The sequence below is a fragment of the Sparus aurata genome, chromosome 11, assembly GCF_900880675.1.
Source record: "Sparus aurata chromosome 11, fSpaAur1.1, whole genome shotgun sequence".
Lineage (NCBI taxonomy): Eukaryota > Metazoa > Chordata > Actinopteri > Spariformes > Sparidae > Sparus > Sparus aurata.
This window is the reverse complement of record NC_044197.1, coordinates 9,643,385-9,671,353: the sequence shown is the minus strand read 5'-3', so window position 1 is coordinate 9,671,353 and position 27,969 is coordinate 9,643,385. Positions and strand designations below refer to the sequence as shown.

Sequence of the window (27,969 nt, the reverse complement as noted above, 5' to 3'; positions counted from 1 at the left end):
TCAGGAGCTGCAGTCTTAGATATATTTAATAAATTAAAGCCAAGGTACAAAAAAAACAATGTACATTTCATACCTCCCTCCCTCCCCTCCTCCACCTACTACTCTTTCTATGAACTGATACCAACATCGTTTTATTTTTTCCAACAATACAGACTGAGGATCAATGTTGAACGTCCAACCATTCACCGCTCATCAGATCAGACCCGGCAGAGGCAGGAAGGCTCACTCACAGAGCCGACTCCTGCCTCGGCTCTCGGTCTCGATCACATGTTTCTGCAGCGTCTTTGTTCCCCTGAACCCCGAAAACCCCCCCGACAAAACACATACATGCTACATGTCTGCAGGCACCTCGGATAAGACAGAAGGATTAGACTGAGATAAAGTTCATCAGAGACCACAAAGTACATTTCGATGCTGAGTGCTATTAGATGTCGACCAGTCCTGCTGATTCACTAGACAGTGTTATTTTTACAGCCGTCACATCACTTCACCAATAATGTCTCTGGCATAATGGATGAGCACAGCGGATAACTTTCTCAGAGATCTTATGTTTTGTTACTGAACTCTCTAATCCTTCTGGGTCCTCTCCAAGGCAGTGACCAGATGGATGAATTCGGGAGGCTCGTTCACAAGCATTCTGTTAGGAGCAGTAGTTTGTAACAGATAAGATAGAGGAGTTAGGTAAATGATTACCACTGGCTGGTCATTCCAGATGAGGTTAAATAGATGAGTGTGATTGCCAGTGAGCAGCAGAGGTGAAATACTGGACATGCCTGGTCAGTCTTTGAGAAAAAGAGCAGTCTGAATAAGTTTGGTGTGAAGAAATGGATTTGCTTAAAAGATAGGGGGAAGTTATGGATGTGTACTGTAGGTCCAATATAAGTGCACTGAACAAGTGGAAAAAGATACATCTGTGCACACACAGCCTCTCTTACATACAGGTATGAACACACTCATACACTCAATACACAGAAGTGTTCGGCAATAACTGTTAATATGCACAACTTGATTAATATTTTTGCACGATTACAGTGACTAAGCAGTCCGTCGTCAGGATTATTCATCCTTCCAAACTCTCAGTTCCCTTCTCGCTTTCCCTCTAGTGCCTCTTTCTCACTGCCAGCTACTATAATTCCTTTTCTTGCGTCAGCCTTTACTTTTAGGCAGTCCTGCTTTACCTAAGGGACCGATGCATAAAGACCACTCCCTACAACCCCGAGGAGACTGCAGTATGACTGGGTGGGACTGTATGTACATGAGGTATAGCCCTGTACACAGAGGGCTGGGCAAGAGAGCAAACTGTTTTTTAGTCCAGTTATGTGGGTTTCTTTCTCCACTCATACCCCCCAAAAGGCATATATAACAAAAAGAAGGACGATTTCACAAAAACATCTTGTGATAATTTGGCAAATGCAGAGATCACGGGGGCATGAGTGGGAGTACATGGAATCGTATTGATGTCATTTTTCCTGCAGAATCCCCTCCTGACTGACATTGGTCCTCCTCTCTTCCCATTAGCAGCAGCAGGACTGACAACCACCATCTTTCCTATATGTGTTTACATATACATTTATATAATTGCTTTGATTCATTTTTTTGAAAAATAATGTCAAGTAGCTACGTACGATACCACTACCATTTCATATGGATGCTAATCACCAGGAAACAGCCTAGGAACCACGGGAAGATCTAGAAAGGCAGAACAAGACAGAGATAGAAGGAGGCATGAGGCAGCATGCTGGGAGTGCTGCTCGAAGCTCTTCTAAAGAAAAGACCTTTAAATTAGAGGAAAGAGGGGGGAGCGAGAAACAATCGATCTCGGAACAGAAAAGATAAATCAGGGCAGAGAGGGCAGCCTCCGTAAAGCCACCGGGGGGATTTTCGTGTTTGTCCATTAATCCGATGGCAGGTCTGTGCTGGAATAGTTTCATGTCTTGTCCTGCGGCGGGGTGGGTTATCGTTACAATCATTTCATGATATTCTTCACTGACAGGGTTTGTGAGAACTGTGGCATCCAGCTGTTTTGCGCTGAGGGCAGAGGTCACGGCTAGGTGAGAGTTCAAGGGTAGAGTTTCAGTATTCAGCGGCGTACTCTGTACCGTGGAGCCCTCTGCAGAGTAGTGTGAACTCCTTCACTATGTCCTTCACCCTCCTCTTGTTCACTCGTTCTCTGCGGGAGAAGGGAGGCAGAGGACAAATAGATACAATTATAGTAGCAGAAATATTTTTAGGGTTCCCACAGCTTCTTAAACATCAAATGTGATGTTCAAAATTAAACAACAAAACAGCACTGTTACCTAAGTATCTGATGTGAGAAGTTGTCTTTCTGTTCCGTTGTGACCCGCGATGACGGGAAGCCGGGCGGCTGCAGCGCTTCCTTCAACCACACAGCGAGCAGAGAAAAGCAGTGCTTGTTCAGACTGAAAAGCACTTCTGCAAACTGGTCCATCAAGCTGCGAGTTGCCCCGCCCCCGATGCCCTGGAGAGAGTGGAGAGAGAAATTTGACAAGAGGGACTTAATTACTACAAGTAAAGGAAGAAAAGTTTGATGTGCGATTACACAACAGAGTGTTTGGTGAGATGATGAAATGTTTCCGTGGTGTGATGTGCAACTGTGTAATTCGGTCTTCTCACCTCCAGCACGGCCTGGATCAACAGCTTCCCGTCCTCCTGCACCACTCTTGCCACTGGAGGCACGTCTGAGCAGTGGGGTAACAGCTCAGTCTACGGCACAAACACAGACAATCAGCACACTTGAGGCCAAATGGCTCATGTAAAAATGCATATTGTTGCAAGGTTTCGTGAGTGTGTGTGTGTGCGCGCTCACAAAGAACAAGCACGTTGACTTGACTGTCGGAGCCTCAGGAAATTTGAGCGACAGAACTCCTAGAAGTGGGAGAGCGCGTCAGAAACATAAATAAACTACTGGGGGATGGTGTCAAACACTGACAGTTTGTACTTTGTACTGACAGGCACATATTGCACAGGAACTGCAGCAAAACACCCAGAACAGTGTGTCGGTTTGTGTGTTACTCACCACAGTGGAACACTGCTTTCACGTCAAGACTCTCAGACAAGAACAAATCGGGCTTCCGTTTGAGGGCCTAAGAGGCAGATAAAGGCATTAAACAGAGCATGTTTCTGTCGGCCTGACCCAATCGGTGCTGCTTCACCACATTCCACTGCATAAAATACTGCTATCAACACTAACCCGCTCAGCCTGGTAGCCGGATCTGGCAGCAACACAGGATTGAGAACAGATCTGCCTACCAGGCTATAGCGCTCTCTCCATCGGTTTAGGAAAAACTATATCCAACTCATACAGTGATCCTCTCCAATGCAGAACTCAGCAGGTATAACAAACAAATTGCAAAAACTCAAACTTTGAAATCATTGGAAACTTAAGTCAAAACTAAAGGCAATGATGGTTTTGTTTCTTGAAATCTATTCTATTTGAAACATTACTTTTCCTTGTTTTTGGTTGACTGGATTGAATATGCAACAGAAGTGTGTAAGTAATTAACATGTGCAGATAAAGAGAAATACAACTCATCTCGTAATAATGAACTCATTCAGGATGGAGGAGAGAGGGAGAGAGGGAGAGGGAGAGAGATGGAGGTCAGATCTATCCAAAGATAGAAAACAAAAGGAAGAAGAATGAAGACGGAAGACAAAAATATAAAACAGAAGAGCCATCAGCCAATTTGTCGGAACTGATTAATATTAGTTGAATATTAATTCATTTGGGCTTTGATTGGCTCTGGGCTGGAATGACTTCAGAGGAGGACTGGGCTCAGAGACTAACCAGTCACCTGGGACCACAGAGCTGATACTGACGCTGTTACATCATCTTCCCAAGAGAGCCACATCAACTGAAATATTTCATCTAAGGCGCTGATCGTGCTAATTTTTTTCCCAAAGAGTGAATTTGCCCTGATGTTGACTTTATGGAAAAAAGGGGGAAAGAGTTTATCAGAATGTAAGTGCTTAAAATGGTGGATCTTATGCAGAATACTGTATGCCCACACGTGTGGTTATTTTTATCTTTTCTAGGCAGCCTGTTGAGCCATATCAAAATCAATATGATTATTCATAGAAGCATTTGTAACTTTATTTAAAGGATCGTGCTTAAGGCTGACATGAAGCCTGCCTGTTTGAAGCAGTCTTTATCTATGAAGTCGTTTTCTTGCTGGATTTAACTCCTGGCACCCCGGGGCTGACTCGGCTAAAAATGGCTCTTGCCATTTTCCTATTTTTTCTGAACTTTTTAGCTTTCGCTTTCTACAATACTTGTTAAATTTTAGTAGTAACTTCTCTATTTCTATTAGATAGAATAGCAATTCTATTTGTAAATGTAAATAAATATATAGTTGTCACGTATAATTTAATAGTTTTTAATTTGTTGTTATTTTATATTCTATTACATGCATACTTTTATTTTGACCTACTCATATTTCTTATTGTCTTCTCTATTTATATTTTATTCAAATCTCTCTATTGTGTGATATTTTTATTCTAGAAGGAGCCACTGTAATGTACAAATATCCTGTTTGGATCAATAAAATATTTCTAATTCTGACCCCTTCAGGTGTTGATGGATTACATGTTCCACTGTGAGTCATGAGAATTTCCTGACATTCTAGATTCATAAAATCTTTACAAAACATATGAAATGAATATGAAAAATGCAAAATCATCTAGAAAAAAGAAAACTATTTTTGTTAGCTACTAAGGGGATTTTTGAAATACAAGGTATTTCTGTAACAGTATATTTGCAGTATACTCTCAGTGTCCATGTGCTGTGACTACAGTGTGATATTTTTGTGATCTCTAATGAATTCACTGAATACATTGCTAATTTTAGGACGCAGGGTGTCTGCATGCATTTTTCCAAGATACATTTTTAACACATTCAAGACTGATTTGTGGACAAAACCTTTTTTTTTATTTTACAAGCAACTCAGGTAATTATAAAGCTTGGTTGAATATACAGGACCTCACAAATTCAAATATAAGACTATCAACTTAAGACTATTAAAGGTCTAATAATTCTAAAGTTGAATTTAAGACATTTTAAGGACCTGCAAACAGGGATGCTTTGGATACTTTAATGACGATATCAGACTGTTTTAATCGTGTTTCTGCAAGTAAAATGTAAACTCTGAATGAGGTCCGTACTTTGTGTGGTGAGGTGACTGTTAGAATCAAAAGCATTTGAGGACAGACAGACGTCTCTCTCTCAAACATTCCTCTCACGTGTCATTCCACTGCCTCGCCTATGTGATGGGACACCTTAGGGCCCAATAACAAAGAACAGAGAGAGGTAGAGAGGGAGAGGAGGACAGAGAAACAGGGAGAAATTAGAAAGAGAGAGAGAAAGAGAGAGAGAAACCCAAAGTGAATGAAATAAGAAACCAAAAACACACCTGAGCTTGGAGTTGCATAAATGAATCAACAATATCAGGATGATCCCTGGGTCCTAAAATATAATAAAGATGAAACTTAAGAAATCATAAGAGAATAAGAATAATATACAAACAGCAACTGAATAGATTCAACAGTCATGTGGAAATAAAAGAGAACTCAAAAATATTTCATTGAAATAATTCACACGTGAGTAAGGAACGAAGGGGAGAAGGAGGGAGGGGCGGGGCATATGAAGCTTTGGCAGAGTCTTGGAAGAACAGACCAACCAAAAACAAAAAACAGGCAGAAGACAAAGACATGGGTCTGTTTGGAGAGAAAAAAAGAAAGAAGTAACGAGAGAAAAAGAACAAACCTAAATAAACAAAAGTGAGTTTGGAGTGGGAACCCAGGAGGCACCTCTGTTACTGTTACAGTTTGGAGGAAAAGGGGCACCAGAACTGAATGAACCCCCTTTTATTTTTACCTCCTTCCCACGAGGCACCATGGACATCAATGTGATCAAACAACAGCAACACATTTTCTGTCGGACTGCAGCAAGTGCCTCAGAGGAGGAGGTTCCAGTAAAGGGGTCCATTCAGAGCTGGTCAATAAGATCCCATTTGCTTCAAAGGTGAACCCATAGCCGTCAGTATGAATCACAGTCAAAGATCAGGATAGGTTCTGATATCACAGCCTCCCATATGCTGGACACAGACTACAGGACATTATGACAGATTGCAAATGATGCGCAATTACAGACACGTTTCCTGTAGGAGCTTCTGGACTGAAAAAACGAGATTCCTGACTTTCAAACATGGATTTCTCCGATGGCTTATGATTGATGTTGGAAAGACTCCAACAGCAAACTTGTAATGAAACAGAACAAACGTCTGTAGTAAGCGCCCAGCTTTAGCTGTTCTCACACTCCAAACAAGTTTCCTGTTCAGTACCCCCCCTCCAGCCCTCATCCACACACACAACCCCTGGAGAGAATACAGGGCTTATTCAGAGGGCTGTGATGGAGAGCCGGACTCTAATCCAAGCACAGCAGTGGCTGCAGCTATATTGAGCTGGCCCGCCCTGCTATGTTATGTGTCAGCCGACTGAATAAGCTAGTGGTCTCTGTGCTGTGACTGTATCCTGTACTGATACTGTCTACTGAAAGGCACCTGCTTAGAAAAGAAAGAGTTTAGAGGCAGCAGGAGAGGCAGCCATTACTTAACCAGTCAAAGCAGGAAAGGAGGAGTGGAAAAAGGGGACAACACAAAGGGAAGGGGAGCAGCAGACGGAGCTGGTACAAGTACTCTAACCCAAGTGTGGTGGATAAAAGTATATCATCTCATTTATGTTCATCTCATGTTCAGTGAAAATTTGAATCTTAGTCTGGCCCCATGGTAATGCACACAAAGACATTTCTGTTCAACTTTGAACATTTTCAAAACAAAGTAATTTTCATGCAGCCCAGACACTGAAACAGTAAAGTCAAATAAATTCACTTAAAAAGATGAAATAAGCAAACATTGGGCTGGTAAATATAGAAAACATTGCCATGTGTTGATTGCATAAGTTCTAAGCAAACCAAGTGGAAACAGAAATCTGCATCAATAAAATGATCGTTTGAGACTTCACAAGTAGACAGATCATTTTGTTGGTCCACTTGCATTAATGAGAGCAAACGTTTAAAGGTCAAATGAGGCACAGAGTCAAATGACCTCTGACCTTTCATCACACTGCTATTTAGGGCCCTGAGGCTCAGCAGTTTTATTGACTTGAGATGCAAGAGAACGTGAGTCTTTACGTATAATTGCAGTCAAAAATGGGAACATTTCACCATAATCTACATTACATTTTCATTAATACATTGTATTCTTTTATTTTTTCCTTTGAAACCAAACATGATCAGAAACATTCAAAGGTCTACCACTGATTTTAACAAACACATTTGACAGTATTCACAGTCCCACCCTTGCTGGACCCCCTACCTTGCTGGAAGATCGACAGCGTTACCGAGGTAACCAGCTCGAACAGAGCCTTGATGGGTGGGAAGTGGTCCGTCTCACTGGCAAAGATATGTACCATCTGAAACAGTGGAACTTTGCATCAGACACTCATTTTGTTTATTTGCACACAAGAATGCAGTAAACAATGTGATTGCACACAGATACTTTCTATCAGATCTCTCCCCTACCCCTGACTATATTTTTGAAACGAAAACTATTTTCTTGTACTAGTAGCATATGAAACTGCACAATGCCGAGTTTTTTTTTGTTTGTTGTTGTAGCACTTGGAGTGATGGCGCAGTGAGAAAACAAGCTTTGTAGTGAGAGCATTTTTTTTTCTTAATGTGCAAATGTGTGTGAATTTTACAAATACCTCCTCTTCAGCTGTGGGAACAGGCTCTTAATTTGTGCATTTTCGTCAGTTGAAACCTTTTGTTTACATCAGATTATTAAAAACTTGTTCACCACAGAAATATGAAAATATCCAGATTACGATGGAACACGTAACCACACTCAATGTCACTATCATTAGATGCTTATAACTATAGACGGTGAGGAATCCTAATTGTGATGAACTAAACTATATTGCTTTTCCTTATTATATTGATCGATAACCCATCTCTCTGCACGTAACCACAGAGCATAATGTATATGCATATGCATGTATGAACACAAGTATGAGTGTGTACCTGTCGTGTGAGGTCCAGGGCGGAGGCCTGGGGAATTGTACTGTACATCTGCCCAAGCATCTCACTGAGCTGAGACACCATGGGAGCAAAGTCATGGAGCAGAGTCTTCACCGACTTCTCAAAGATGGCACACACAGCCTGAGAAACAACACAAGATCAGCTATATGGACAGGTCACCATATCTGATTATGTGGACTGATTTGTTAGAAAGCAGAGGCACGTGACAGTTTGTGGGCGCGCGTTGGAGTGACTCACCTCCACAACCTGCGAGTCGTTGAGCCACTTGCTGAGCACAGTCTGTATGAGAGCAAACACTTGTTGCAAAACCACCACCACCTGAAACACACCAACACTTCATTAAATAAAGGAATAAATAGAGAGTTATAAACAAGCAGCAGCCTTAGATTAGCATTCACACATGGGTGCATGCCTATCAGCAGAATGACTAATGACTATGGTTGAGTGACAGGGCAAAAACTTCCCGTTGGCCACCCGTTGGGGGTTGAGGAGCTCATATTGCTGTGAGCACCATGTGCCCTGCTGCGTTTCACAACAACCAAACTGAAGTGTACTGGAATACAAAACCTCTAAATAGAACATGATGTAGGTTTAAACTGGCTAGTATCTATCACGCATAGATGGAGCCCACTGCTGATAGTCATTGCATTCATCTAATCATCCAGCGTCATTGATGACAATGATGTGTGTGCGTGAGTGTGGCTGCTGACCGGGTTTGGTCCAGGTGGAGGTGGAGCTGTTTTGACAGGTGGTGCTGAGCCATCTGCTGACTCATCGTCCTGCTTGCTGATGTCGAGCGTGGTGAAGAGGTTGGACAGCAGCCCCAAGATGTGGATGATTGCCAGTTTATTGGAGGGATTAGGCTGAAAGGAGAAAATGGGAAGAAGAAAAAGATGATTTTATTTGCTACCATACAAACTACAACCCCACTGTCCATCTGGCTCATTCAGCGCATAGTGCCCACCTTAAAGAATAACTGCTAATATGTTAAAGAGAACAATCAGACCATCTGAAAAATAGAAAAGAGTGAGTAAAATGCATTACTATCATTTAATTACTGATATTTAATCTTACTTACTACTCTTACTAAAAAAAATTTAAACACAAATCAATAGGCTGGTATATCAGCACAGTGACTGACGGAAGGTAAAGGCTCATTCTTATACTACTTATCTCACTGTACACACACAGGAACACACACCCCTCCCCCAGGTAAAATCATTAATTAAGGATTTCACAGGCAGTGTTTAATAACTGCTCTGTCTCCATGGTGACACAATGGAGCAAAAAGACTGCAAAGAGGAGCCACACCTCTCATCTCTCCTTCAACATTCACCTCCTCTCACAGAATTGAGGCTCCTACTGTACAACAGTCGTCAGACAGCATGAGCAGTGTGTGTTTACTGTGCACAAGATGCTGGAAGACAAATCAGAATGACTCCATCAGCGTCAGCAGTCAGCCCCATCAAAGATCTTTGCCATTCACCCCTGATGTAATGTAACCCGAAGGTCTCCCCACTAGGTGCCACTATTCGTCCTGCTCCAGACGCAGCCCCTGATTTCCTAGTCTGATGTAATGCCGATAGATCACAAAGCTAGACATAAAACAATAAGTGAGGGAGGAAGTGGGAGAGGATGGATGAGATGGTGTGTGAATGTGTGTGTGTTGTGTGAAGGTTGGGGGGGGGTGATACAGGTTCACAGACAGACACTGCAAGAGAAATGAAAACCTTCATCTATGCTGACATCTCTGTTCACCCCACCCCAGGTCTTTACTGATTGTAGAACAAGGGATCAGGAAAAAAATTGACTTCAACCCACATCCAGGAAATATCAAACTGGGTATTTTTAGATAATAGCTGCTCCCCGTTTGCACCGTGCAGCATGATAGTCTGAAACTCCACGCTCAATTGAACCTGACATTTAAACGGGGGAAAAAAATGTTGTGCATGCACATGTAAAAGCATGACCTACTGTAACTGCGCCTCCGTCGGCGCTTTTATATTTTCTCAGTTTGTCTCTTGCTGTGGTGTGTGTGCGTTCGCATGAGCGAGAGAAAGTGTGTATGTGCTACTTCCATGTGAGTCACTAGCCCATGGTGCGGGGTCAAATCCAATCTGGTCCCGCAGAGAAATGTTCCACTGCAGTGACACCACACAGACACAAGGCCTGTTCTTATTGGCCAGAGTCCAACTGTGTCTGCTCCATCTTTGTGTGTGTGTGTGTGTGTGTGTGTGTGTGTGTGTGTGTGTGTGTGTGTGTGTGTGTGTGTGTACTGCTTGTACATGTTGGTCTGTTTACGCACCGTCTCATCTGCTAGCTTTTCCAGTTGCTGAATGTAGGGAGTGATGAGAGAGTGAAGGTTTCTTAAGATGTCTTCCACAGGGAGAGCGGATAGCAGGAAGCCAAGAGCCTGCATCAGCCACATACACTGACTCGTCTGCAAGGAAGGATGGTCGGAGGTTTAGTTTCATTGCAAAGAAACAGTGAGAAACAAAGAGTTTTATAAACAAAACATTTCATGTCATCTTTAGTCTGCAGGCTGCAAACACGTTACGCAATTCCTTCACAGCTTTTCTTATTTAGTTTCACTTCTGAACCGAGTGCGAAGACAAAAAGAGAAAGAACACATACTGACCTTGTGGATCTGCTTTATGAGCACCTCCTTCAGAGAGAAAAGAGAAAGTCAGATTGAATGGTCTGTTCTTTCGAAAACACAACAAATCATATCCAAATTAGAAATAAACAGTAACCCCAAAACAACAACACAACTGAGGTGATTTCAAAGAGTAAATATTATTTCTGGACAGCAGTTACATCTTGATTATTACTGGACCTCATATTTGATCAGCTGGTTGGAAAAAGCAGGAGTATGTTGCAAAAAAGGGATTTCATGAAGCCTCATCGAATCAAACTATTCTTTCAATCACTCTTTTTCAGGCATCCCTTATTGATTTGTTTGGCAGGAGGGTTTTCCTTGGGACAGATTTGAGAAACTGATCTTTGAAACAAACTGAATATTTCTATCATTTCTGGTTTACTGTTAAATCCCTGAAAGATGTTATTTTTGGTGAATATTATTTGAACCTGTCTGACCCTAAACTGCAAAATGCCACCAGGATAAATTCAAACTGTTGTTGCAAAAGCCTATTTAATTTGACAACTGAAATGACACTTGTCAGGGCACGGTAGGCTGATCTTTACAAAACAACAGAATAGCTATCAGTACCGAAATAACACTTATCTCAAAAATGTAATAAATTGTGACATTAAAATCAGAAAAGATTTTTGGTGAAATGGTGACAACCCCTGAAATAGGTTTACATGTGAACACGTACCTGAGAGACAGCTACTATGTTGGTCGCGTAAGGTGGCAGGTCATATTTGCACTCCCTACAAATTTTCTTAAGCGTAGAGACAGAAGAAACAGAGAGGTCGGGGTTCCCCAGAGCCTGAAGCACCAAGGGCAAGACACTGCTGAGCATCACCGGGTGGTCTGCCAACCATTCAGCCAAAGCACCTGGTAAGAGATTTACAGTTCAGACACTGAGTGAGAAACAGTATGAACTGGACCTGTGCCGCCTTTAAATTGGTTTGTACTGTTATGCTGCGTGGTAAAACTTTGTCTCACCTATGGTGAACATCACTGTGTCTGCTAGCTGGACGTTGTTGATGCTGATTCTGGGGATGAGTCCTATCAGGCCTGGGATGACGTCAGAGTAATTCACATCTATCGTCTCTGCTATGGACTGGAAGCCATAAAGTAAGGCCTCTGTGTGCTGGTGGAGGAGAATGCAGTTTTGAGGTGACAATAAAATGGCAAATAACAGAAAAACAAAATGAAAAAGGCATAAATCATGTATATTTACATAATAGCTTACTTTTGTCTTTAGCTGTATTTTGATTTGAGAATGTATACTTCATGCAAGCTAACACCATTATAATGATATGAAAAAAAGGGAAAGAAAGTACCGGTCTTTAAAAGCTGGTTTATTAAATCTAGTATGACACATTTCCAGTACTGGCTTCTGTGCAACACTCAAAATATTTCAAATTTTCTCTTAGCTCGTCAGTGCATGTCTCACCCACCTGCCATGATGTGGGCTGCTCCGCATTAGTCAACAGTCTTCCTAGTTTATCATACAGGTTACTCAGCAGCTCTGCTCCCAGCATCTCATACACGTACATGAGCGTGTCTGAGATATCCACCCTGAAGGACAGACATGCACAAACAGACAGTTTAGGGGCACACAAGCTTGAGTCCATATCTGTTAATCTATTTGCCAGACAGGTTTTGCCCTCTCAGCTCCCAGTCCAGTGAGAGTCTATTAGAGAAAAAAAAACACTCACATGCTGACCAATGATTCTGTCAGCGGGTAATTTCTGAGACACTCAGACCATCACCGAAACACTTGCACGCAGCGGTGCGGAGAAACAATGGGCATTACAATACAGAGACAGGCTCGGGCATACGACCCACACACAAAAACACACCTGTAGATCCTGAATTGTTCTTTCTCATCACAGGACCAGGATGCGTACTCCTGGTCGGTGGGGAACTGGGCTTTGTGTAGCAAAACATCCACCAGCTGGAAATACACCGGCCTGTAGACTTGCAGATACACTGCCTGCTTATCCGACTCGAACGACATTATTTCATCCTGAGGACAAAGTACGGAGAAATAAAAAATCATGATGGGTCTGGAAAATTAAACCATTTATGCTCTTAACAAAATAAGAGCATCTGCTATGCTTCAAGCAGGCTATGAACTCAAGTAAATGTAATCCTATAGTATTAAGCATTCTATAATCACTGAGAAAACTACCCCACTATCAATTATCAAAATAAAAACTACACATTATCCTGCTTGCACAAACCAAGAAATCAGATATGTTGGGTAGAAAAAGGACAAAAACCAAATGTTTTGGGACAAACTGTCATATTTTATTATTTTGAAAACTGCAGACAAAGAGCAGTGACACCCCAGAGAGTAGCACATTAATTCAATTTAATTCAGGGGGTGAAGTGAGATGCTTTCATACAGTTTATCTTAAGATGACCATTTCCTGCAAGTGCCTATTGAGCCTTGCCAAGCTACAATGAGCACTGCTTATTTTGTGGACTGATTTTATGTCCCTGGAGTAGACGAGGCTTGAGAAAAATCATGAGAGGTGGAAAGTATACAGTACCTTTCATTTGTCAAACCACCAAAACATTACTGCAATACTACATTACAGCATCAGAGATCCAACATTGCTTACTTGTAGTGTGTACCAGAAGGTGAGTGTGAGTGAACTGGTAGTCTCATTGACCGGGTAGTGGCCAGGGATCCCTGTGCAAAACATGATCATGTTGACTAAAGCCAGGAAGCTCTGCCAGTGATCCACTTGCTCCAACAGAGTCCTAGACACAGAGGTGGGTGGATGGGAAGAGAAAGAGAGAGACAGGAAAAAAAGGCGTAATTTGGCAGTTGTCCAGTGCACTTGGTTCACAGGTGAAATAGCAAATTTCTCTCTTCTACCCCTTTTAACCAACCGGGTTATGAGACCGGTTCCGGTGCACACAAACCAATTTTAAACAGTTGGGAACATCAGAATTGCAGACCAAAGTGGGCATGTTATATTCTAGAGGATGTTGTGCATTGTGCAGCACCCTCGGTTGAAGACACATTCTTTATTACAATGGTTTCACTTCAAATGGGTGGAAATGTAGGTTTGGTAGCACTAAGGTTGCAAGAATCTTAAATGGAACCAGTTCATGAACCAGACTTTTTCTGGTGGAAAATGGGTCTCTCTGTGGTATTCAATCAGTAGATGCAGCAAAACAGAGAAAAAACGACATCGAGAATTCACAGTGAGACATTGGACAGACTATTGCCTGTTTCTCTTGTATAGTCAGCTATTTTGTTAAAAAAAAAAAAAAATGCTTTCAATAGTACTTACTCCATCCCAAAGTTGAATAATTACAGTATTTATTCATGTATGTTATCATTTAGGCCAAGAAAATGTACAGGGATTCAAAGTTCTTCATTATCTGAATCGAGGGTCTGAGGATAGAGGGGGCTATATGCTGCACAGATTGTAAAGCCCTTTGAGGCAAATTCTTTATTTGCTATAGTGAACAATATTAATTAAATTGACTTGATAAAATCTTAATTACATTTTTGTTCTTTATTAATAAAAGTCTGCTGGAAAAAAAAACAACACACACCTAGAGTGGTTTTCACCCAGTGTAACGGCGATCCGGCAGATACCATGGCAGGTCTCCATGTCTCCATTCTGAACAGCCTCTCTGAGCTGCTCCTGGAGGGCCAGCACTTGGGGAACCAGTTTCAGCAAAGTGTTCACATATCTACAACCCATGGACACACACACACACACACACACAAATGCAGATGGAAAAAAACAACAGTCAGGAGTCCAGTTCATTTAAAGGAAACAAGGTAAAAGAAAACAACACAGTGCTGTACAAGTGAGAAGAGCATCACATGCACAGCTGGGGAGCCTCCACTGGTGACTATAAGACTGACTCACACCGCTCACAGCGAGGTTGATATATTTATTGCTCCTTCTCAAGACAAGTGTTTATTTCACATCAAATCAGAGTTCAAGTCAGTCCAACCTCTGATCCAGCACACCCACCCTAAAAAACCCACACATCTACCAGGGAACCAGAAAATCTATTCAAAGCTCCTGCTCAGAGCTGCACCGCTGCTGTCAGTTATTATTCTGTCTTCTTCCTGCTGTCTCAGCCATATACAATTCCCTCACTCTAAAAACACACGCATGTGCTGCTGACACACACACACACACACACACAAACTCACATAGACACATCAGTGCACACATGCTCAAATACACCCTGCAACACAGGCTCAGATCTGGTCATGTGACCACATCAGACAACATCCTCCTGTCAACCTTAATGACAGCAAGAGAAGGGGTGACATTTGGAGATGAAGGGCATGCGCGTGTGTGTGTGCGTACGCCTGAATGTCACTGAGGAGATTATGTGCATGTGTGAATGCTATAAATGTAAACCATATTATGTGTGTATCAGTCCCAGTGGGGTTCTGTGGTATGCAGGAGGTGCATCATCTTTCATGAGAACATCAGTAAGGAAGACATGGGTCCAGAGCCATGAATATTCAACAATGACACAGCAAGGTTGAGTGAAAAGAACAAAAAAAAAATACATAAATGAACCTGAAAAGCTTCCACAACACACTGTGTTTCCAGGTAGATCTAATGTAGGGCTGCAACCAACTACTGTTTCCGTAATTGTTTAATCTGTCGGTTATTTTTCAGCTAAGCATCTAACAGTTTAAAGGTCCAGTGTGTGTGATTTAGGGGGACCTATTGTCAGAAATTAAATATCATACTTTCAATTATGTTTTCATGTTGTCATGTTTAATTTGCATTAGAGGTGTGGTCAATTTTCGATTATAAGATGCTTCACGATGCTGACGTGGAAGATTCTGCATCTATGCAGAGACAGAGTATAATCGAGAGTCTGCAGCTTATGTTGATAGTCTGGCCTCAGCTGGACAGTAATGTTACGTCACGATTTTGCTCCCATGCTTTGAATTACGGGCCAACATTCAGGTAATGCTACTTATCTAGGGGGTATGTCGGGGGGAGGCAGAGATCATCTGTGAGCAATTAAAAAAACCTAGCATATTTCAAAATGGACATCTCTGGGCACATGTTGGATTTTCTGAAATTGCGGAAAATTCCGAACTAGATGAGACGCAAGCTGCGCGGGACTTCTGCCTCGCAACAATTACTAATCATGTTTCACCTAAAGCTAACATCTGCAGCCATAAACAATGACTGTTACATCAAGCCCAGCTAATCCACCAAGATCCAAGGAGGCGCTGTGTAATTTGCTGTCCAACTCTGAGAGAGGTGTGTGCTGCAGAGTCAACAAATGCTTTATCTTAAAGGTGCCATGTGAAAACACTATTATGGTAGATTACAACACACAATTAAGGCACTGCAGATGGATAAATGTTTTGTTTATGTTTTGAAAAGATGTAGCTTTTAGTTTGGGGGCTGCTGTGGTCTGATTATTGGAATCTCTGAATAAAAGGGGAATATAGATGATGAAAAAGTAGCCATGTGCAGTAATATAGATCATTAAGGATGCCATACTCTGAGATGCATCTACAATCATTTTGCATCCAATGTGAGGCCAGTGAAGATTCACACCTCTAATTGGCAAATTTCTACAGTAACCCAGAATGAGTGAACACCTGCTCTAGAGGACCTTATTCTGGCCATCGTGGAGGAGGGTGAAATGAGGGGTGTAGTTGGATGCCATCTGCAACCACATCGCTAAACACCACTAAATCCTACACACTGGACCTTTAAGTCAAAAAAAGCCCCAATAGATAGTGAACATTTGTCCAACCTATATTTACTGGATTTACAGTGCAAAGGAAATTGTTTAATTTATGAAACTGTTGTTGCAAAATTTTCTCTCCACTGAATAATCCATTAATCAACTAATTTTCAGCATTTACCTTATAGAGCTGTACCAAACACAAGTGGCCACTGGCTCAACAAAATGCCTCTGATATGCATCCTCAGCTCTGCCCGTCTTACTTCTGTACTGAAAAGCATTTATAATTCTAATTTCCCTCAGGCCCCCTCACAGGCTGAGGACTCGATCTATGGTCCTGCGATATCAAGCAAAGTCCCCTACTCAGCAGCCCATACTGACTCAGCCTTCTCTGGAGAAGGCTCCACCCTGCTGAGATGTGATGAGTGTGAGCCTGTCCTCCATCTCATAGGCCTGTACCTGTGTATATTGGCCTACATCCTCTGTGTTTGGCTGCCTGAGTAACCCTATGAAAGCAGCGCCGGTACCGCCTGCAATTTACTCTGAGTGAGTGACCGTTAGTATGTGTGTGTGTGTGTGTGTGTGTGTGTGTGTGTGTGTGTGCGTGCGTGTGTGTGCATGTGTGTGTGCATGTGTGTGTCAGACAGCACTCATGCACTCAGAAGATCATTCATTTTTAACAAGGTGCTTCGCAAATGCAGGTCATGCACTGTTAGCTCAAGAAAATAGGGGCTTGGTGTGTATGTGGCGTGATTAAAAAGACAGAATGGATTTGTGTGTGTGTGTTTCCCCATTTCTCTCATAAGGGATGACATTCTGGAGACTCCTCCGAGACCGTCTACTGCAGCCTCCTCTCCCCTAACTCATACTTGCCTGTCCTCTCCTCTTCTGCTCCCTGCCCTGATGTTATACACTTTCTGCCTCCTTCCTGACTCCTCGTTTATTCTCTCCCTCTCCATCCACCCCCTGCCCCCCTCCTTGCATCCCCCCCACCCCCCCACCTCTGATCCCCTCTGCAATTACTGCAACACTCTGAGACAGGGGAAATGGGTTGCCTGGCAACAGGATGCAGCTGGACCAATAGCATCCCCCCAAATGAGTTGACTGTAATGTGTTTAAACAGAGGGAGAGAACAAGAGACAGGGAGGAGGGCTTAGTACTGATGGCGAGAGAAGGGAAAGGGGAAAGGAAGAGCACAAAGAAACAGAGGCAGACTGGGAGAAAGGATAAAAACTGATAAACAAGACAGTACTTTCTACAGATGGATAAAAGATGGGCCATGACATCCTTGAGAGGATTGAAGGTAAAAATCTCACATATTTTCCTCCTCTCTTATAGACACAGACACACAAACTAGTCAGGGTAGTAAACCTATAAAGCACACAATAAAAGACAGAGCAGAAAAGAGGAGCAAACCAGAAGAATCTCATACCTAACATACTCTATCCTAGCACATCAACACATGCTGAGGCTGTTCTACCTGTATCTGCCATTAATCGTCTCCCCGACCATCTGCTCGGCACATTGTGAGCGTGTTTAAACTGACTTGTTTAGCGGCAACTGCACAGTTCTGAGACCCTCTTGTGTGAGAAGCAGTGCAGAGGTATGGAGGATTAAGTCTCTCATCATTGCACACTTTTACACCTTCCCCTGCCCTCCTCCTAGCATACTTCTCTTTGCATCATCCCGTCACCCCCACCCTCGGTCTCCCTCTCTCTCCTCTCCCTCTAGGGGAGGGGTAATGGGTGGCTGCCATGTCTGAATCAACCAGGGCATGATGACATCTCTACCCAGCACTGTAACCATAGCAACGCCAGCCAACCGAGAAATGCCTCTCTCCTCCCTCTGGCTGTCAACTTGCCCGGTATCAATCCCTCCCTCCTTTCCTCCATCCCTCTCCGATGCCCTTCCAGTGCCCACCCTGCCTGTTTCCTGCCCTCAGCTAACGTATCTTTCTATTATTCTGCTCACTTTCCCCCCTCCTACCTCTAGTTTTGCTCCAAAGTAATGTCTCCAGTGAAACCCATGAGAAGCGATCCTCCCATTAAGTTCTATCATTATTTCTTTTTTTCCCAACCTTCTCTTGGGGTTTTCGCACGTTGTACACACCTTTGGGAGTCGGGCTGTGAGATTGCATTGACTATTGCCTCCACCGCTGTGTCGAAGAGCTCGGGGTCAGGCAGGGCGCTGAAGCAGTCGTGCACCAGGCCTTCGCTCTCGCTGAGGGGCACATCCAGCAGCACCCAGGATGACAGGCAGCGCAGCACGCGGGCTTTTACCGCCCCGGGGCTGTCCGTTCGCCGCAGCAGTTGCTGCAGTAGTGGACACACTGACCCCCACTCCCGGCCCAAGGCTCCCCGTACCTACAGGGAGGAGGATAATGAGGGTTAGACGGCTAGTGTAACGCTCATGTGTGGTATGCTCCTTTGATTAATGAGCAGTGTTGGGCAAGTTACTAGTTACTATCATTTGAAAGCAATAACTCACTTTACAATGTTAGTGAATATGGCGTGTAATGTGTTACCATTTACACAATTTTTGCATTTCCTTTACCAAATTACCTGCAGAGGTATGACGAGGCACCATAAAATGGAATAGGGATATATTGTTTTTCTATTGCCTCAGATTAACCTGATCCATGTTGACCATAAAATCTTGTTAATTTAATTGAAAACTTCATGTTTGTCATAATTTTTCTTACACTCTAACTTCAGCTGCATTAAAAAACAAGTAGAAAAAGACGCCTCTCTCTGCAAAGCTGTGTGACCTGTCAGTCAGACCTGTCAGCCCAAGTCTGTGAGGTGGGACTTTGCACCGTACCACATTAATATAGCTTGGCTCCTCTGTAACACGTCTCACCACCCATACACTGTTAGAAAGGACACATTTATTGGCTACGGTCATGGGTGATAAGATTTGTTGACAGCCATTAAAAGCTTGTTCTACCATGGCAGCAAAGATACATGAAAGAGCCGAATGGCCTTCCAAACTGGGAGCACTTGTAACACTCCAGGGGTGAAAGCTGAACAGAAAATGGTGAGGACACGTTCATGTTGCAGGCAACAACATAACAACAAAAACAAGCGTAACGAACAACACCAGGTCGTAGGAAAAGAAAATATGTCTTCTGCAGAAAGTGAACAACAGACTTGACAGGACAATATTCACAACTTGGATTAATTTGATGAAAATAATGTTTTATTCTTTTCATCAGTGGACTAGGTCTAAAGAAAAATAAATTCTTAATAAATAAATCTGAATAAATATATTCTTGTTAATAATTCTTATTCCTATGGTCCATGTTGACCAAGTTAAAACATTTCATATGATGTAATTTTAAGCCACTTTGAAAAATCTTCAACAGATTCTGTTGGACCTAATCAGGTTGAAAAACAGCGGTAACGTGTTACTGCACAGAGTAACTAACAATATTTCTACAAATCCTATTACAAACACATTATATAACTCCGTTTCTCCATTACATGGATCAAGGTTAGTTTCTGTTAAAACACTTTTTATGACGAACTAGAAGGCTTTAAAGAAGCTCACAGACAACAATTTAAAAACTTCAGTTTTGTTTCTTGTATAAAATATATACATTTAAGACACACACTGATTTTTTACCATCCAATTCAAACCATTTTAAGGATTTCAATGACCCCCGGGGACCCTGTTGTCTATTCTAGTGCCAATAAGATATCTGTTACATGACAGCTGACCTAATATGTTGTTTTATTGGTGCCCTAAATTTTGGAAAATGTCTTGTTTTTGGTTTTTGGCAGCTATACAATCTTTTTGCCAGAATGAAATGGTTTAATATGAGTACAAATATGGTTAGGATCACATATCTGGAAATTAATAAAGATTAGATAAAAAGACCTAGAATGTGAAAAAGCACTCACTGCCAGGTTTAGCTACTTGATAATTTATCAATTAGCACATTTCAGTCAGATCTTCGTATAGAGCTTCATACCGACTGATGACCAAATTAATCCTGAGAAAACCTGTGAATACTGAACGAGGTGGGAAGAGGACATACCTGTCCTTTTCGGTACTGTGGCAGGCGGCTGGTCTGGAACTCCTCAGGCAGGACGGTGAGCAGCTCCAGCAATGCCAGGCAGCGTGCCCGCCCATCCACCCCTCCCCCCTCCTCCTGGAAGACCCGCACCATCTCTGACACTGCGCCGGGCCAGGCCTCAGGCATTGTGTTGAGCGCCAGAGATGCAAGGGCCACACACAGTCGAGTGAGCACCATCTTGGAGCCGGAGGAGAAGCAGGCAATCTGGGAGAACAGCTGGGTCTTCAGAGACTCGTACTGGTCAGTGGGGATGTCTGACCAGTAGCGAGAGATCTTAGTGTGAAGGGCACTTGCACCAAAGTACTGGATCTCTGGCACCTGTAAGAGACAATAAGATGGATGCAAATGGCGAAAAATGTGTGTGTGTGTATGTGAGTGTTTGTGTGTACGCTGTACCTTATCTGGGCTCAGTAGGGCCCAGCAGAACTGCCAGGCCTGAGGCGAGACCTGAGCCTGCATTAGCCATTTCTGTGCCAGATTCTTGTTTTCTATATTGGGGTCATAGTATAGCTGGTGGAGGGCCTAGAAAGAAAAAAGTAAGAGAAGAACATTTTAAAAAGTCAGAAGAATCCATACAATCTTTGGCTGGTTGAGCCATGATGGGACAAATGCAGTCATTTGAACTCTTATTTAGAGAAAAGAGTTGGTCACCATTAGAAAAGCGCATCTTTTATTACTCGCAAACAACACTGACACATGGTTGAAAGTTTACCTCGAAAACCCAAATGACGGAGAAAGCAATGACCTGAAAACAGCACTCTCTGAAGAACAGCTCTGAGTAATTTGAGTACTTGAGTGCAGCAAGAACATGAAGGAGGCAAGCCAAAGAGAAAGGAGATAAAGGATGAGTGTGAGCTAGGGAAATAAAAGACGGGAAAAGGGGAGCATTAATTAAAGCGACACCTCTAATCCCGGCAGTGCCAGAAAAGAGGTTTAGACACTACTCTGCAAAAATACCCGTTTTCTCTCTCTCTCTCTCTGTCACACAAATACACACACACACCACAAACACACACATGTACATGCTCACTGAACTAAAACTGCTGGCAGCCAGCACTAAGTGTCTGACAAGCAACACAGGAAAAAAACTCTATTCAGCGAGCTTCTGATCCTTGTCTTTACCCCTGCAGCCTGCTCACATCAATTCCTCCACCAGCAGTCATTCTCTCCTCTTTCTTTCTTCTCACTTCTTTCCCTCTCTTTGCCTGCAGTTTCCATCCAGTTTCATTACATCCCTCAGCTCCCTGTCTTCCTCTTAGCCCTCTTCTAAAATCCACATTTCTCCTAGTTACCTCATCAGAGACGTTTAGGCTGCCAAGTACGGGAGGAGGAATAATACTGTAAAGAAACCACTATGGGTCACAGAGCATGATGAAGAAAATTGCAGCTGGAGAGAAACATCAATATAGAGTCAATGCCTACTGGAAACACCGACTCTCAGGTGGTGCTCTCTCCCCGTCTGCCATCCAGCAACACAATTATCCATCTCTGCTTACTGTGCGGGACTCGGAACACGGATGGCTGGTTAATGAGCTGATTGTTCGCAGAGAGTCAAGGTGGCATTTGTACATATATGTGTGAGAGAGACAGCTATAGGTGCAGGTGCACTACGTGCTGCAGGTATTGTCTGTACAGTCTGCTAGAGGCTTTGAGTTTTTCTCAGTTGTAAGGTCTCTGTTCGCCACGAACATCTATCTGAAATCTAAAAGCCACCGCATCTACGATCATAGGCTATGTGGCATTTTTTTCTTTAAATGTGGACAGTTTGATATAGATCAATGTGCTGCATGACAAAATTGCTGAAATATGAATGTGTTGTTGTGGCAAGGTCTTCCTGTAATCGAGGCTGTGATATCCGAATTCAAAGTAGCTGCGGATCATTACGGCAGACTGCTGTGTGATTGCAGACCGCTCCTTATCAAATCCCACACAGCGCAATGTTTGAGCGCATCTGTCCCTTCCTGGGTTTATTATCAAAGCACAAGACACAAAACAGTCTGTTCATTTTGCTGCTTTAATCTCCTTTCAACACATCATCGCCCGTCTTCTCCTAAAAATCAAGGCCGGCGTGCAGCAGTCATCTCATCTAACTACCTGTAATTGTTCATTATTAATTGAATGTTAAAACAAAAAAGCATGTCGATCCCTCGAAACCATAGTGCTTATTTGCAGGTGAGGCAGCTTCTGCATCTGAAGCAACTAATTGCATCTACAGATGGTGGCAGCCTGCCCGAACCACCTGGCTTCACCTGAGGATGGCGTGCTCTTGGCAGACACTGTCAAAGGTCATTAGCCTCCTCTACAGTCACTCTCCAACAGGAGGAAGAAGGGAAGATGGACGCAAGTGAAAAAACATTGCTCAGTCAGACAGATTCACCATCTGCTCTCACACATAACCGTGGATTTACTGTAGCTGATATTCACTGGTATAGGAGAACAACTACAGTGTAGCTTCTGAGCCATGTTAACAAAGAACACCACAATAACGTGTACAATGCAAAATATGAAATTGTAGCACATGAATGAGTCAGGAGCAGTTATCCGTGAAAGATGATTTTTATAATTAAAATGATAAGCAAGTGAAAGGTAGAAGATGGACAAAGAGAAGGAGAAAGGGGCCGTATGTAGGATGCTTTTCTAATCTCTCCTTGACCACATGCTTTTGAGCCATAAGCAAGCACACACACACACACACACACACACACACACACGCACACATTTTGAACATGTCTCTGCACACTGTGTTCACACACAGCAGGTAATAGCAGCTCTCTGCAACCGGTTCGGTGTGTTTTCAAGCCATCTGTCCACTAGAGCGTCACACTCAAAGTCATCGCAGTGATGGGAGGGCAGTGTCGGTGTTGTGCTGCAGAAGGCATCATCACACCGCTGACCTGACATGCCACTGCGCTATAATTGTGAGAACCAAAGACATGCAGAGGAACGGTGATTAATGAAGGAACAAAGACAAATAGTTTGTGTGCAAGTGTGCGCGGGTGGTTGTTGACAGCACGCAGCCAAGACAGAAATTAAGAATACCACGTTGCCAATAGTGATAAAATCTCAGCACATGGACAGCAAACAAACCCTTGCACCGAGTGTCTCAACATGCAAACCTCTTTTAAATAAACAATTTCCTTTTCCACCACGTAATCATGAAGACTGATGACCTCATGGATATATGATACCATCTCTGAGCCTGCTAAAATGTATAAAGAGGAGAAAGAAGAAGACAGAAATGCTTAAACTAAGCGTGTGTGTATCATGTAACATAGATGACACATATTTCACCTTGTGTCCATATTTATATGTCTGTCAGTAGCTGAGTGGTAATAGTCATCGAGATCCCTCTTTTCCTCCTGAAATAGCCTCTCCGGCCACCACAAAACTACGCATCATTTCTCAGTGTCAAATTACCCGGCTATGTTGTGTAATATGTTAGCTGGCGGGCCGAATCATCCCGGCTTTTAAATGCCATAAAACTATTAATAATAAAAACTAATTTTCAAAAAATGCACTTGTCACATACATCTTATCCTGACTTTATTTTCCATAAGGCAGAGGTGCAGCACAAGCCAAGAGCCTGGGAGCAACACACTACTGAACAGACCTCAACAGCCACGCTGACCCAGTACTGTGCTCTGCCTCTTTCTGGTGTTACAGTAGTTGTTTGTCTCGGGGCAGAAATACACAACGTCGAAATCCTAATAGCATGCTGTTTCACAGCAAAATATAGAGCTCTGTATTTCATCTAAAATCTGCTTGCTTCTGGACAGTGATTCTACATGAGGCTAATTATAGTCGAACGGAAATGTAAGGCAGTATATGTATCCATTCATTGTACACACAGAGATACTGACAATGTAGTACTTTGTTTCACAGACCCCCAGATTGGACAAAGAGCTTTCTATTGGAGACATACAAATGCTGGGCCAGGAACCATCATCTCCACCACCATGTATACAACCAGCACCATCCCACTGTACAACGGGGACAATACTGCAATGCTGCTCATTTTTATTTCCCTCTTTTAGCGACTGTTTTTGCTCTTATCATCTTATGCGAAGTGCAGTTTAACCTGCTTTTGATGAGCGCGACGTGTCTGCTGGTGCATTTACAGGTACTTGCTGCTGTGACTGGCAGAGAGGAAAATAAAATTACTGGTAAAAAAGCAACATCTGAAGTCTTTCTAAACATATTAAGCTGATGCTCTGACACAAATAATAAAACGATGAATTTTACTGATACACACAGATTCTAAAGAAAGCTCTTGTCTCCCTCTCATATCAGGGAATACACTGCATTGTGCAAAAAACTAACCACGTACAAATATGTGATCGTAGACAAATCTATCTACAATTAATAAAAATATGAGAGGAACAAATCTCACTGAAATAGTCTAAATATACTTTCTAAACATAGCTGAGTCTTAGAGGAACAATATCTCATCTGTTTTGAAAAGCAACTGTTGTGTTGTTACAAGAGTGCTCACAGCCTTCATGGGAAATGATACTTCAGATGTTGTTTGTCTTGTTTCATCAGCTAATGAGATTACTGATGGCACTGTAATACTCAGAGAAGGCTGACTTCTTAAAACAGATCTGAAAGTGATTCTGATACTGTATAACAGCAAATAAAGACATTTAAAGAAAATATAATGTCCTTTCATTCTGTTGGCCAGTATCCTAAAAGAGGACAAGCAGCTCAGTTTGAAGGTCAGGGAGCAGTGCATTAAACATACAGTGCAATGACATCATAGATGATGTAACTAATGAATTCTAAATTGTTTACCGAGTTTGCTGCGCTGACATTTAACCACTGGAAGCATCTCCTTTTCCAGATAATTAACTGAATCACTGACTGCTGAATGTATATCTGACATGTGGCTCGGATCATTTTTTCATGAATATCAAGGACTATTTTTGCTCGCTTGAGGTATTCTGGCAAGCAAGGCTTTACTTCAATTATAGATAAGATCAGTTCACCAAAAAAATACCCTCATACATCACAAGAAATCAGTTATGACGCATACATAATACATTTACTTAGGTATATGTAAGTGCTTTACAGAGTGTTTTCTCCCGACTTAAGCTAATATACAAAATTAAGTGGAATATTTAACATTCTCTTTATGCGATGGCCTTCAAAATATTATCATAGACCACTGCTTTCTTTACCTGTAGCCATGACACATGCACAAATGAACAAGGAGCTTGTCCACAGGGAGACAGGAACCTTGCTCACTGTTTGTCATTCTCCTTCCCCCTTTATTACACCACCAGAAGGCACAGTATCAGGCTAAGCCATTTCCCCCACAGGAATGTGCTTCCCTCCTTCAAACCTGCCTCTAATCATTTCTGTCGCATCGCCAACCTCCTCTCACCCCCTCCTCTTTCTCTACTGGCACTGTCACAGACATCGACCCTGGCTGTCCCACCCCTCTCTCACCCCCTCCCTCCCCACATCGACTCTGCTCTTCCACAGGAGCACCTTTCCCTCTCTCTCCATCCTCCCCATTGTCTCCCCACCCATCCCCTCAGCGTCGGAGTCAGTGGCCACCCAGCAGGGAGATTCATCACAGCAACCTCGCAGCAACAGTCAACACTGCCAAGCGCGCGCGCGCGCACACACACACACACACACACACACACACACACACACAGACAAACAAACGCACGCACACGCAGGCAGACACACACACACACACACACACACACACACACACACACACACACACACACACGATCTCAAGCAGATCCAATCCAACAAGAGAAAAACAAAACCCAGACAAGCATTTTACAATGAGAGAGATGGCAAAGGATTGGCGGGCTACAACCTGTTATTCTCCCATCTGATCGTTATTTCTGATCATTAGCCATTCAGTAAAGGATGATTTAAAGATGCAGTCAGATAAAATCAATTTCTATATGCAAACCCAGCATCACCGGCTGTCCAGATTAAATCAGTACTCTAAAATGTGCTGTTATGTGTCTGCAAGGCATATAAAGCGCTTCTGCTTTCCCTCTCAAGCTGACTCATTTAAGACATGACCACTTGTCCTTAATCAACAAAGCCCATGTCATGTATAGCCTGATGGGTTGCTGACTGTGGCTGATTGGAGTCAAAACTCACCTTCTCTACGTTTTCCACCGTGAAGTCCAGGGCGTCCGGTGTGGCTACTATCCTCCCCGGCGTCTCCATATCTCCGCTGACACGGAGCTGTCAAACCATCAAAGAGGAGCAACACATTCAGCAGCTGACAGTCACCGTGAAACTGCTCTTTAAAGACAGAATCATTTCAAAAGCATGTCCACAGTGGCGATCGGAATAAGTAAGCTAGCTAAACGCGATCACAAATTTGGATATAAAGATGACACGAGAGGCTAACCGGCAAGCTAACGTTAGCTCAATGAACTTACCAGGCTAGCTGACGCTAACCTATTCTATAGAAAAATACTATAGTAACGGCTAGCACCGCTATGCTAACGCCAAACTAGCTAACATAGCAATGCATGTAACTTGACGCTGCACTCGTGCCAAATGCAACCATGCGAGGCGGATATACTATCATTTTAAGAGTATAGAAGCATTATCAAAACATTGCCGTCCCCGTAAATAATCTCTCGGCCGTCTAGAGGAGCAATATTTTCACACCTTTCTGTCCTGCGACGGTATGAGACGATGCTGGCAGCTCCCTGCCGCTTTTCTGCCTCTGCTCCGTCACCGGGAGCTCTTTTGCTACATTCACGCACTGTGGGAAATATCGTAATCACAACGTAACTGGTCAAGGACCACCCATTAACGGCGTAAATAAAACAGCGATGTCTGAAGTTATCACATCATAAAAGGTTAAAAAGAAGCACAATAGCAGAAAATAAAATGACAAATGTATAATGATTGGTAATTTATTATTGACTTCGTAAATTTTCCGTTTCGTTTCCGTCGTGTCTGTCATTCAATAATCTGGTGACCTTCTATTGTATGTATCAGTTGCGTTTGTCAATCAGCCAGTAGCTCTTTGGAAATGTGGTATATGACATACAACATTTGAACGCGGCATTTCCCCTCTCTATCCAATGAAATGTCACCGTGTCGTTGTGAAGACGCAGCTGCTGCCAGGAGGCATGAAACGAAACCTATTTATGTCCTCTCACATGTTGCTATCGTGAAAAAGGATCGAAAATTAACCTTTCAATTTTTTAAAAATAACCCATGAAGTAACCCCTCCACATTTGCCTTCCTGCCTGAAAATATATTTAAAATCATGAAAATAGACCAATGGAATCAGTGACCTCTTTTAAATAACTTCTTAAAACCCACTTTTACAGTCATCCCTTTTTTAACTGAATTTTCATCTTTTCATCTTTCATCAACTAATGTTTCTCATTCTTACCTTATGATATCTTTTTTCCTTTCATCTCACCGTCCTTTCCT

At 42.7% G+C, this 27,969-nt stretch overlaps 1 protein-coding gene across 2 annotated transcripts; it reads right to left on the bottom strand.

Annotated features, from left to right (window-relative positions):
* Positions 1 to 13: 13 nt before the first annotated feature.
* On the bottom strand, positions 14 to 27,304 carry LOC115591157 (importin-13-like). 2 transcript variants are annotated; one of them, XM_030432891.1, is made up of 23 exons: positions 27,190 to 27,304; positions 26,668 to 26,754; positions 20,932 to 21,057; positions 20,497 to 20,853; positions 18,567 to 18,820; positions 14,325 to 14,465; positions 13,376 to 13,517; positions 12,608 to 12,774; positions 12,203 to 12,323; positions 11,745 to 11,892; positions 11,452 to 11,633; positions 10,752 to 10,778; positions 10,419 to 10,553; positions 8,824 to 8,976; positions 8,351 to 8,431; positions 8,096 to 8,233; positions 7,389 to 7,485; positions 5,427 to 5,479; positions 3,038 to 3,104; positions 2,828 to 2,886; positions 2,635 to 2,724; positions 2,298 to 2,479; positions 14 to 2,170 (listed from the first exon to the last, which is right to left on the bottom strand). In XM_030432891.1, the coding sequence occupies exons 2-23, from the start codon at positions 26,734 to 26,736 to the stop codon at positions 2,074 to 2,076; spliced, it is 2,886 nt and encodes a 961-aa protein (XP_030288751.1). In that variant the 5' UTR covers positions 26,737 to 26,754; positions 27,190 to 27,304; the 3' UTR covers positions 14 to 2,073. The 2 variants fall into 2 exon arrangements, 1 of the variants encoding a protein (XP_030288751.1); XR_003985912.1 differs by lacking the exons at positions 14 to 2,170; positions 5,427 to 5,479.
* Between the last annotated feature and the right edge of the window lie 665 nt (positions 27,305 to 27,969).